The sequence below is a fragment of the Hyperoodon ampullatus genome (genome assembly GCF_949752795.1).
Source record: "Hyperoodon ampullatus genome assembly, chromosome: 9".
Classification (NCBI taxonomy): Eukaryota; Metazoa; Chordata; class Mammalia; order Artiodactyla; family Ziphiidae; genus Hyperoodon; species Hyperoodon ampullatus.
In genome coordinates this window covers 63169037-63182046 of record NC_136922.1, presented here as the reverse complement: position 1 = coordinate 63182046, position 13010 = coordinate 63169037, and the positions used below count along the sequence as shown (strand labels likewise).

The window sequence follows — 13010 nt, the reverse complement described above, 5'->3', positions numbered from 1 at the left end:
TGTTTCCCATACCATTTTATTTACCCTTTGGAGGAAAACATATACATATACTTGATAGTACTTAATAGAGGCCCGTATATCTCTTTTTCCAGGTTCCCACCCAGTACTTCACACTGACTGCAAGATATCTTCTCCTGGAAGCACCCCAATGCCCCGGACTCAGGGTTCTCAGCACAGAACCCTTCCAGGCTTCCATTTTGATAAGACTCCATCTCCCCAACCCTCCACCAAGGACCCAGGCCAAAACCTCAACCCTCTCGTCATGCTGCTCCAGCCTCCAGATTATACTGCCTCCAGAATCCTCATACGCTGCCCCCCGCCCTTTCTCTCCCCACTGTTACAGGAATGTGTTGTCATTTTTCTATTTGTTCATCAAGCACTTTGCTGAACATGCATGATGTGCCACTGGTTATGTGGGACGGAGGAGGTCCAGAGATGGTGAAAACACCACCCCTGCCTTCAAGGAGCTCACTGCCTAGAGGGGGAGACAGAGCCCCAAACAAAGAACACGACGTTAGTGCTAAAATGGAGACGGGTGCAAAGGTTATAAGAGCAGAGGGGAAGAGGCAAATAATTCTGCCTTAAACTGTCAGGGAAGCTTCCCACAAGAGGTAAATATTTGATCAGGGTCTTGAAATACCCATAGGATTTCCCCAGATAGAACAGGGCCCCAGGCACCTCTTCTCTGGACTATTCCAAGAGACCCTCACCCGTCTCCCAAACGTGCAGACTCCTGTCCCTAAAATCCATCCTCCACGCGCATCCAGAGATGGCCTCAAACATCGTTCGCTTCACATGTCTGCTTGACAAGACCTTGCTCATCCATCAAGCTCAGTCTAAATGCCACCTCACTATGGAAACTTCCGGAACCCACCACAGACTTGGCCTACTCACCTCCTGAAGCAGTGAGGAGCTGCTGGTCATCCACTTTGTGTGTTGCTATCAGGGGTCACCTCTATTCCTTCGTCTCACCCAGCCCCACCCTCCAAGAAGGTGAGGCCGCTTTTCATCATAGCGATGAAAAGTGCTTTTGACAGCCCTGTATGTGCCCAGGCATGTAATGCTAACCAAAGTTTGCTGACTTGAACCAAAGAAAGATGAGTTGGGATGGGGAAGGGAGTGCTATTCCTTGTTTCTGACCCCCCACCCCAAACTTCTCTTGCCCTTTCTCTGGGTGACTGGGTTGCATGCCCTCTTATCTTTTACCTCCGTCTTCTTCTCTAAATCATCAGCTGAGCCACCAGCAAAGAGGGGTCGGCCTCCCTCCGGAAAAGGCACACACACTTCAAACAGCTGCATTCTGAGAGAACTGCTAAAAGCCTTCCTCCCAATAGAAGCCCTCTGGGTTCCCAAGGCCGGGAACTGCTTCACTTTATGTCCAAACAGGAGTGGCTTTTATTAGAAAATCTTAAAGCGCTTCACAGAAAGCCTTCAGATGCCAGCCCTTCCCGGCTCCGGCCTTCATTCTGCACAGCCGTGTGCCCAGTGAAATCTGCCCCTTCCTGGGTGGGCCAAATGATCCCACCAGCCATTTCTGGTGATTAAAACTCTGAGGGGCCTTCTCTGGTGGTGCAGTGGTTAAGAATCCGCCTGCCAATGCAGGGGACACGGGTTCAAGCCCTGGTCCGGGAAGATCCCACATGCTGCAGAGCAACTAAGCCCATGCGCCACAGCTACTGAGCCTGCACTCTAGAGCCTGTGAGCCATAACTACTGAGACCATGCGCCACAACTACTGAGCCCACATGCCACAACTACTGAAGCCCGCACGCCTAGAGCCCGTGCTCCGCAACAAGAGAAGCCACCGCAATGAGAAGCCCGCACAGTGCAACGAAGAGTAGCCCCCGCTCGCCACAACTAGAGAAAGCCTGTGCGCAGCAACAAAGACCCAATGCAGACAAAAATAAAAAAACAAAAAAACCCCCAAAACTCTGAGGAACTCTTACCTCTGAGGAGAACTAAGCAGAATACAAACCCCTGCCTCTATCATTCGGAGGCCTGCCCCTGCCTTTCAACTTCATCAAAGCAAACTGTCAGATAGCATGTCTCACACAAGTCACTTCTAAAGGGCGAGCTGCTTTCCTCCTTCATGTTAAAGGGAGTGCTTAAAAGGAGACGTTTAAGGGTGTGAGCAGCTCTCAGCTCTTGTACGCCAAAATGGTCCAACAGGTAAATTGCTGGCTTCCACGAGGAGAGCAAAGGTCAGTGGCACTCAAGCCTCGTCCTTTCACGTCTGGTCCTTGGTTGTCCTCCTTTATTCTATCCTTGGCTTTTACCAAGGGCTGCAAACACATCAGTCTTTGGGGAGTAGAGAATTCCAGAAAGAGAAAAAAAACAGATGGCTTCAAAACGAAAGAGTGGATGGACATGTTCTTATCTAGATCTTGCAGAGGAGGTACACAGATGTATACACATGTGAAAGGGCACTGAGCTGAACACTAAAGTTTTGTGCACTGATGCGTCTCACGATTTGTAGTTTACACCTCAATGATATGTGGGGGGAAATGTTTAAAGGATGGGCTTCTCCAGGCAGAGATATACTAATGTTTTGACTGAGCACTGTTTCTAGAGACTTCTATGGGTTCTGAGTAACCCCAAAAGAACCCCCAAATGCAGAAAAGGCTTTTCTGCCCCCTCTCTCCCAGTGTGAATCTAGAAATGTCCAGACTTCTTATAAGGATTTCTCCGGGAGCGATAGGCAGTGGAAGACGGATTTGGACATCAACCAAAAAAGAGAGAAGCCTGCTCTACACACCAGGTCAGCCCCCTCCTTCCTGAGGTCAGGTGGGAAGAAAGGAGCCCCACCCCCAGGCCAGCAGAGAGCGCTACCACCCACTACCTCCCAGGCAGACCAAATGAAGACCCCCTGGGCCCTGATGGGCACAGCACAGAGGCCCCAGTGGTACCCACCAAGCTGCAGCACACCCAGCTCACCATCGACCTTGTTGGATGCTGGCAACTGATTACTCCTAGAAATAAAAAAAGGAAATGTCAATGTACCATAGGAGAATGACAGAGAAATACAAACAGCAGAGAAGAGTGGGAGAAGCACTAGATGGGGCTTCAGGAGGTAGGTTCTCTCCAGCTCTGGCCCGGCTGTTCTGTGTGTGCCTTGCACCAGCACTCTACCTCACTGAGCCACAGGTTCCATATCAGAAGGGACCAAATCACCTCTGGGGTGCTTTTCAATTCTGTACACATACACACACACACACACACACACACACACACACACACACCAGCCAATACAGGACGATGGACCCTGTAGTTTGGCACTTCCCGAGAACCGAATGCAAGCTAATTTGCTGATGCCACTGTAATACTGCTGGGGAACACATTCACACGTGCACGTGCACACACACACACACACATCAAGTTCCTGCAATCACTGCACAGATTTTCTTGTCTCATTTTTTTGCTTGTTCCCTTTCTCCCAGCTTTCTTGTAAAGCTATCAGCAGCCATTTATCAGAAACCTCAAGAATGCACCAAAGAATACATACTGTGATCCTGACTTGTAAATTCAGATGTGCACACAGAGCTTTCTTTAAATGGCCCACCTGTATTTCAGCTCCCTTTGGATATTTTTTCCCCCCAGCATGCATCGATCTGAACTGAAGTAAAATCATTTTTTAAAAAGAATGTATTCAAAATAACAACATTACATCACTCCCTTGAAAAATCCATTTACAATGTTAAAAATGACAGCTCTTTTGAACGTGGCATTGAAATATATTTTCCTCCAACATCCTTGCAGGCTAAGATATGATTGAAGTAACAATCATAATCTTGCTACGTAGGTTCTATTGAATTGGCTTCCTCCTGAAGATGTATGAAGGCGCGTGAGTGGAAGACCACGGAGGACGCGCAGTACCGAATCCCTGAGCACGTCCTGCTCTGGACTCCGGGTTTCTTCCTCTGGCGCTGGAACACAGAGCTCCTCCCTACCCGCCCCCCCAGGCAGCCCCTCCTCCTCCCCCACGCAGCTAAGCCCACTTTCCTCAACTCAGAACCACAAAATTCCTACGCCCCTAGGCTACCAGGATTCTGCAAGTGTTCTTGTGGGGAATGGTGAGAGAACAAGCTGGAAAGGGGGGCTAAGGCACGGAGGGGCAGCAGGAGGATGTGGGGGGAGGCCACACAGACGCTGTGCCCCCCTCCCCAGGGCCCAGCAATAAGGAGCTGCACTTTCATCAGAAGCCTCCACCAGCCAGCCACACCTCTCCCCACCCCCATCCTCACTGCCACTAAAGCCGAGGACCTGAGTCCCATCCCTTCTATCCCCTGTGTCACTATTTCACCCAGAGACTAAGGCAAGGTGTCTGAAAAGCAAGGACTGAGGCGCAGGTGCTAGATGGTCTCTGGAAGCCACCTTGAACCATTCTGAGCCGGGAACATCGGGAGTAAAGACATCTCTGGAACACCCTGATGGCAACAACATCTCTCTTGGACCCATCTCTGCTCTCTGCCTCTTCGTCTCTCACCCAGATCATTCTCACAGCCCCCTAACTGGTTTCCTGACCCCCCGTGTGATGCCCCACCCCATGCTGGTCCCCACATCTTCACATGAGTGTCAAAGGCATCTTTCTAGAAAGCAAATCTGACCATGCCACGGCCTGGCTGAAATTCTTCAAAGGTTCCCCAGCATCATCATCAACAAGAGACATCATATTTATAAAAATGATGGCAATTATAGCGGCAAATACTTTCTGATTCCTTTGACTGTTGCAGGCACTGTGCTAAGTGCTTTGCAAGCATCAAAAGTCATCTGTGGGCTTCCCTGGTGGCGCAGTGGTTGAGAGTACGCCTGTCGATGCAGGGGACTCGGGTTCATGCCCCGGTCTGGGAGGATCCCACATGCCGCGGAGCGGCTGGGCCCGTGAGCCATGGCCGCTGAGCCTGCGCGTCTGGAGCCTGTGCTCCGCAACGGGAGAGGCCACAGCAGTGAGAGGCCCGCGTACAGCAAAAAAAAAAAAAAAAAAAATGTCATCTGCTCCTCAAAAGAGCCTTAGGAAGTAGTCAGGGCACTGAGTCTCAGAGAGGTCCAGTAATTTCCCCAGAGTTACACAGCAAATAAGTGGCAGCACAGGGATTTGAACCTAAGCAATGACTCCAAAGATAACGGCAACAACCATGACATACACTGCTTCCTCATAAGACAAAACCCAAGCCCATTAGGGTGCCCTCTGGGCTGCCTGTGACCTGGCTACCTACCACCCCAGCATCACCTCCCTCTGCACTCTCCCACTCCACCTGCATGTCCTCCACGCTAACCTCTCAGCCCACGCCTCCACACCTTTTCACAAGCTGTTCACTCCAGCTAGAATATCCTTTGGCAAACTCACACTCATCCTCTACAGCCCCGTTGGAATGTTACCTTCCTCTCAAATGCAAAGCATGCATTCATTCATGTCTTCACTCACTTAGCAAACATGTGGCAGCTGTCCAGCAGGGCTGTCTTCCTGCCCCAGGGAGACCCAGTTGTGTACAATAAACAGACATAAATTGCACTATGACATGCTGTGGTAGGCTGGATAATGGTCCCCAAAGATATCTGCATCCTAATCCCCGGAAATGGAAAATGGTACCTTATATGGCAAAAAGAACTTTGCAAATGAGATTAAGTTAAAGATCTTGAAATGGAAGAAAGTAGCCTGGATTATCCGGGTGGGGGCAACCTAATCACAAGTGTCCTTATAGGAGGGAGGCAGAAGGAGATCTGACACAGAAGAAGACAGGTAGGAGGACGATGGAAACAGAGGTTGAAGTGATGCACTTTGAGGACAGAAGAAGGGGCCACAAGCCAAGAAATGCGGGTGGTCACTAGAAGCTGAAAAAGGCAAGGAAACAGATTCTAGTTGTTAAAGAACTAGCCCTGCCAACACCTTGACTTTAGCCCAGTGGAACTGATTTCAGGCTTCAGTCTTCCAGAACAGTGAGATAATAAATTCATGTTGTTTCAAGTCACTAAATTGTGGTAATTTGTTGTAGCAGCCATGGGAAACTAATACACACAGTAAGAGAAACAATCAAGGAGGAACAAAGGACTGTGAGGTTCTCTTGATTGCCTCTGTAACCTGCATGCCCAGCACCTAGTCACTGCTCCATACATGGGTGCCAATACCAGAGTGACCCTCTCACAAGCTAGGTGACTCACACGGGTCACACAGCGTAGAAGTGCCAGAGCCAGGGCTCAAACCCAGGCCCTTGGCTCCAAATGCTCTGTTTTGCTCTTTTTTCTATGTTATGCTTCCTTTCCCTGCCCAGAACCCTCCACGGCTTCCTGTGGACCAGGAGACAAAGTCCAAACCTCCCAAGTTGTCCCCTTGGCTCCCAAGGGCAAAGCCGCAGGGGCACGCGGATGGCCACGAGCCATGGGGAGAGGGTGGGGATGATGTTCCTGCTGTGTAGGGTACAGCTGGGCCTCTTCCCAGTCATGAGACGTCCACCCTGAGGCCATCCATCAGCTGCAAGAGCCCAGCTCAGATGCTTTGTGCCGTTTCCCATAGATCTCTTCACCAGAGGAGACTTCAGTAATGCTCACACTTAGGGAATGCCCTATTGTTCCTTTTATGTGTCCCTTTGTGGCATAAGCATTACAAAGTTTAAAAGGTCAGTTTAAAAGCATGTTCTTGCCTTTGAGTGAAAACTATTATGAAAAACAATGACAAAAAGATAAATCAAGGATTCAAAACACTTTTTAAAAATGCGATTGTGCATATAACCTGGAGACATGTGTTAAAGTGCGCATCTAATAAATCCTCGGGAGCCAGGCTGTAAACACGCGCTTGCCTGCTGGGTCTGAGGTCTCCACCTCCCAGCCAAGCTCCTCTTCGTGCCCCCAAGGGAGGAGCAAGGGCCAGGGCATCGCAGGTGTCGGGGGCTACATAGGGCCAGGACTCAATCCCTGGATAACTGGGTCCTGGGTGGGTAGAAAGAGCCACTCAGAGACCAGAGTTCTTGCCTCTGATCCCCCGACTCTGAGTGACCTTGGGCAAGTCACCTACCTCTGTGGGTATCAGGTGCCTCATCTCTACCTTGGGGAAAGCCTGAGCAAGACCACTCGCTGTGGAACATGACCAGGTGCAGGGGCTCTGAGAGGACTGACATGCCTGGGTCATGTTATTCTTGAAGATGCTCAACTGCTTACACACCCAACATTCAGAATAGTTCACCAGCTCTTAGCATTAAAATCAGACAAGGAGATGCTCCTTCCTCTGTGTTTGGTACTGGATACTTGGCTAAATTAGTTATGATTACAAAAGAAAGATATTCCATGAGAAGAAAGATATTGATCACTTACTATATATTCTATTTGATGGAAACACTGATGCCAGTGTGAATTGACCCCACTCACACAGCACAAGAATCCAGAACATAAGAAATTTACATAAAATTTTCCCGAGCCAGTGATATGCCAGCACACCTTAACTCAAGCCATGCAAAATTATCTGGAGGGGCACTTCTACAGAGCAGGTCACACAAGATTCCCCAGGGGAGAGAGAGTTGTTGTTTTTTTTTAAGTCCCACTGAAAATATGCTCAAAACAAAAAACTGTTAAATATGTGAGAAAACGATCCACCATAAGTGAAAGCCAACTGACATAGCAAGTAGGATTCCTAAGAACTTGAGATAATAGAACAGCAATCTAAGAGGCTGTAATTAGAGAGAGTAGGGGAACTTCTTTAAAAAGGAATGGAAATCATGCGAAAAGAAATAGACACTCTAAGCAAAGAATGGGCAAGTCTGAAAAGCAAATACAGTCACGGAAATAAGAAAACTCTGGGGCATATAATGATGGTGATGGATAATAGCATATTAAATACATATTTTTTAAATCCATGAGTCTGCTACTAGAGGAGGAAGGAGGGCAGGGATAGATAACAGAAAGCTCTTCTCTGTAAAACACTGTCAACTAATAAATGAAAAAGGAACGATAAAATGACAAAAGTTAGAAAATCACAATTTTATAAATTCCTAATATGGGAAAAGATCACCAATGGATGTTCAAACCATGGGTTAAAAGGTTTCTGAGGCACAGGATATTCATATGGTCTGAAAGTTACAGATTCCTTGTTAATTCCAAAAACAGAGAGATTGGCAAAACCCTAACGGACTGACCCAACTTAGCATCACCAAAAATAAAACAAACTGACATTACCGTGCTCCTGACGTGATGTATTGGGAAGTACACCACATCACATATGTATTGTCCTTGCCAAAAATTGTTTAACATAAATCCAATAATGAAACAGATATATCTAGAATGTGGTCATTCTATGAGATACCAAGCCTACATTCATCATGAAAAACTAAAAAAGGAGGGAAATTGTTTGAGAGTAAAAGAGATTAGAGAGACATGGCAACCAAATATGAGTGAACCTTAAATGGATCCTGGGTTGAAAAACTAAAGTCTCAAAGAACGCTTTGGAGCCATTTGGGAGAGATTTGATTATGGGCTTTATGTTAGCGGATGTTATTGAGTCAATGTGAAATTTCCTGGATGTGATAATGGTGCTGTGGTTATGTTCTTGTCCTTAGGAGATGCAAGCGGAAATATTTAGGGGTGAAATGCCATGATATCTGAATTTTACTTTCAATCAATCATCAAAAATGTGGGGGAGAGAGAAAGAAAGAGAGAGAAAACAAGTGCAAAAAAAATCTTAGAATTGCAGAAGGTAGGTTTCACGTACGATTCTTTCAACTTTTCTATGGGTTAGAACTTTTTTAAAGTTGGGGGAAACTTCTGGTAAACTTAAAAAAGGAGGTTAGATACAGTGAAGAGATAGTAAATTACTAGGAACAGTCAGATGACATTTATTCAGAATGCAACTCAATCAGAAGAGAGATGAAATATATGAAAGAACAAATAAGAGACATGGAGGGAAAAAATTTTAAGTCCAATATACATCTAAAAGGAGTTCCAGAAGGAAAGGATAAAGAGAATGTGAGAAAGGAGATTATTGAAAATATAATTGCTAAGAACCTACCAGACATGAATCCTCAGAGAAACATAATAAGTCTCAAATGATACACATGAAAGTAAATGCACACCTAGATATGTCATCTTAAAACTACCAGAATACCAAAGGCAATGAGAAAAATCTTAGAGAAAAGGTAGATAGATTATCCATAAAAAATAATTACTTTAACAAAAGACATCTTCAGTATTCAAAATATTAAAGGTAAGGACAAAATGAAAACATTTTCAGACAAAGACTAAAAAAGTTTACCATCACAGACCTTCACTGAATGCACGACTAAGGGACTTACTTCAGGAGAAGAAAACTGAACCCAGAAAGAGCAGGATGCAGCAAGCAATGGCAGAAAAGAAATCTGTGAACATTTAGATAAACCTAAATAAGAGCTGACAATAAAAATAATAACAATAGCAACTAATCTGGGGGGAGTTAAAAACAAAGGGATAATACGAGACAATAATAAACAGGGAACCTGGGAAGGGGAAATGATCAGAATTAAAGCTTTCTAAAATCTTTGCATTTTTTGAGGGGATAGAGATAGTGATTAAACTTAAAACTTTAAGTCAGTTATGATCAAAATTTAAGAGTAACCATTAAAAGAGTAAAAAGATAGTATATAACTTCCAAATCAGAAAGCAGAAGAAAAAAGAACACGTATCAGTTAATTCACAAGAAAGTGCCACTGTAAAAAACAGTTTGGCAGTTCCTCAAAAAGTTAAACATAGAATTAACATATGACCCTGCAATTCCACTCCTAGGTATATAGCCAAAAGAACTGAAAACAGGGACACACCTTCATAACAGCACTATTCTCAATAGCCAAAAGGTGGAAACAACACAAATGTCCACCAATGGATGAGTGGATAAACAAAATGTTATACATCACACAATGAAATACTAATCCACCATAAAAAACACTGAAGTACTGATACATGCTACAACATGGATAAATCTCAAAAACATTATGTTAGGGCTTCCCTGGTGGCACAGTGGTTAAGAATCTGCCTGCCAATGCAGGGGACACGGGTTCGAGCCCTGGTCCGGGAAGATCCCACATGCCGCAGAGCAACTAAGCCCATGCACCACAACTACTGAGCCCGTGTGCCACAACTACTGAAGCCTGTGTGCCTACAGCCCGTGCTCGGCAACAAGAGAAGCCACCGCAATGAGAAGCCCGCGCACCGCAACGAAGAGTAGCCCCCGCTCACTGCAACTAGAGAAAAGCCCACGCGCAGCAACGAAGACCCAACGCAGCCAAAAATAAAAATAAATAAAATAAATTTATAAAAAACAAAGGCAAAAAAGACATTATGTTAAGTGAAAGAAGCCAGAGACAAAAGGTCACATATGATTCCATTTATGTGAAATATTGTGGACTGGTGGTTTCCAGGGGCTGGGAGTGGGAGGAATGGGGAGAAACTGCTTAATAGGAAGAGATTTTACTTTGAAGACAAGAAAATGTCTTAGAACGAGGTAGAACTGGTGGTTACACAAATTTGTAATGCACTAAATGCCACTGGATTGTTCACTTTAAAGTGGTTACGTTGAAAAAGAAAGGAAGGGACTTCCCTGGAGGTCCAGTGGTTAAAACTTTGCCTTCCAATGCAGGGGGTACAAGCTCGATCCCTGGTCGGGGAGCTAAGATTCCACATGGCTCACAGCCAAAAAACCAAAAAACATAAAACAGAAGCAATATTGTAACAAATTCAATAAAGACTTTAAAAATGGTCCACATCAAAAAAATCTTTAAAAAAAAAAAAAGGAAAAAAAGAAAGTAAAAGTATGGCAAAACCAACGTGTAAAATATAACAGGACGAATGAATTCAAGTATATCAATAACTATAATAAAGGTGAATAAATTAAACTTTCCAGTTAAAAGACAGACACACTCAGATTGATTTTTTAAATTAGCAATATGCTGTTTCACATGATACATGACACAAAGGAAAAGAGTAAAGCATGGGGAAAAAATATGTCACTTGTATGCCAACCATTTAAATGCAAATGTAGCTAAATGCTATCGGATAAAAATAAACTCTCCGATAAAAAGCATTATTAGTGATAAACCTACTTGTTGCAGAATAACAAAAGGAGCGATTCAACATGGAAATTTAGCCATCATGAACCTCTGTAAAATGGTTAGTAATAGTCCTACCTCAAACGTTTGTGGCGAGAATTCAACAAGTTAATATATCAAATGCTGAGAATAGTATCTGACAGAGTAATTAAATTACTATGTGTTACCTGAGATGATGATCATTAATGACGCAAGTATAACCTTGATCCAAAAACCTAACACTTGTAAACGTAAGTGCAAAACTATGAACTAAAATAAAAGACCACTTCATCAGCCATGAGGTTGAAAAAAATGTTGACCAAGTAGGTATGCAAGAATATTTTGACATTAGAAAATCTAATAATTCCCTAGAAAACCTAGAAGTTCCCCAAAAGAGGGAAGACATGTAAAACAATCTCAATAGATGCAGAAAAAGCATTTGATAAAAATAAATACTCATATAAATTTAAAAAATTAAAACTTAGCAAGCTCAAGGGAAGAGAAGGGTTTTGCTTTACTTGATATGTACATATTTGAAGCTTACAGAGCATCCTAACACTGAAGCTTTAGAAGCTTCCCCACTGGAGGCAGTAGCCTGATGAGGATGTCCATTATCCCACGAGATTCCAAACTATACCAGAGATATGCTAGAGGCAGTATAATGAGACAAGTGAAACTGACAACCCCAGGGCCAGGGTCCAGGTTTCTTGACCTAGGTTCACCACTCTTTCTACTATCCTGCTTCAAACAGAACATCCTTTTGGAATAAACAAGAAGGTTCGATGGTAATGAAGCAGAGGGCCATGCAGTTGTCAATGGACATACCGAAACTGGACAGATGAGCCGCAGGTCCAGCTCGTGTCAGAGAAGACTGGCATCATCTGGCAATAGACTGATTGCCTCACGTCTCAACTTCCCTTTGACCAGGGTCATCCTTGTGAAGCTGCAAGGGCCATCACCTCCAGTGATTCTGGGTTTCAGCTCTTCGGGCCCACCGAATGCCTACCCGCAGGCGCTGTTTGGCCATCTGTGCGCTTGGCAGGCACCTAGGAGGTGCCCTGGGAGGAACGGCTGTGCTGTGTCGTGTTCCTTCCCTGCCTTCCCAACGGTGACTCTGCACAACCCTTGTGATTACAGGGTCTTATCAAAGACTGAACTTCGGGAGGGGTAAGCCTTAGTGAGGTGGATCCCTGACGGCAAACTAATGTAAAAAGAACTTTTAAGAAAATTCTCCAGGGCTTCCCTGGTGGCGCAGTGGTTGAGAGTCTGCCTGCCGATGCAGGGGACGCGGGTTCGTGCCCCGGTCCGTGAAGATCCCACATGCCGCAGAGCGGCTGGGCCCGTGAGCCAGGGCCGCTGAGCCTGTGCAGCCGGAGCCTGTGCTGCGCAACGGGAGAGGCCACAGCAGTGAGGGACCCGCATATCGCAAAAAAAAAAAAAAAAAAATTCTCCAGAGAAGAAAAGATTTTGACTTTCCTGTCCTTTGGCTTCCTGCAGAGGCTCAGCCAAGCTCCCCCAGATGAAGACGGGGTACAGAATCATGGTGAGTTAGACCTGGAAGGCGCTCAGGAGTCATCTGCCATAACCTTTGGTTTTACAGATGAGGACACTGCACTCTGGAGAGGAAGGGGGCTCCTCCAGTGTCTCCACCGCCCGGTGCTCAGCCCGAAGCGATCCGAGTCCCAGCCGCAGGAAGCGCTCCACCTCCCTGGGCTGTCACATCCACAGGCATTTTTAAAATTAAGCTGTCAAAGAACATGAGGTCTCATTAAGGGCTGGGTTATCAAGAAGTCATCATGTGCACAGATCTTAGTCTTATCCCCAGCAGTTGCCAGTTCTCCAGCTGTTGACCGTCAACATATAAAAGGAATCTTTTTGTTTTCCTCTCTCCTTTCTCTTAAGGATGTGGAAAACCTGACTGGAACTGCCTGGTCTGAGATTTCCTGTGAGAAAGTGCTCTGCCTGGAATACTGTG

The 13010-nt window shown here is 45.5% G+C and overlaps 1 protein-coding gene across 1 annotated transcript in view; it reads right to left on the bottom strand.

Moving 5' to 3' along the window:
* MINDY4 (MINDY lysine 48 deubiquitinase 4) overlaps positions 1-13010 on the bottom strand; it is a 153327-nt gene that overhangs the window by 57454 nt on the left and 82863 nt on the right. The window contains exon 6 of the mRNA XM_079711487.1: positions 2910-2968. Within this exon, the coding sequence (XP_079567613.1) occupies positions 2910-2968 (59 nt within the window). The remainder of the gene's footprint in view (positions 1-2909; positions 2969-13010) is intronic.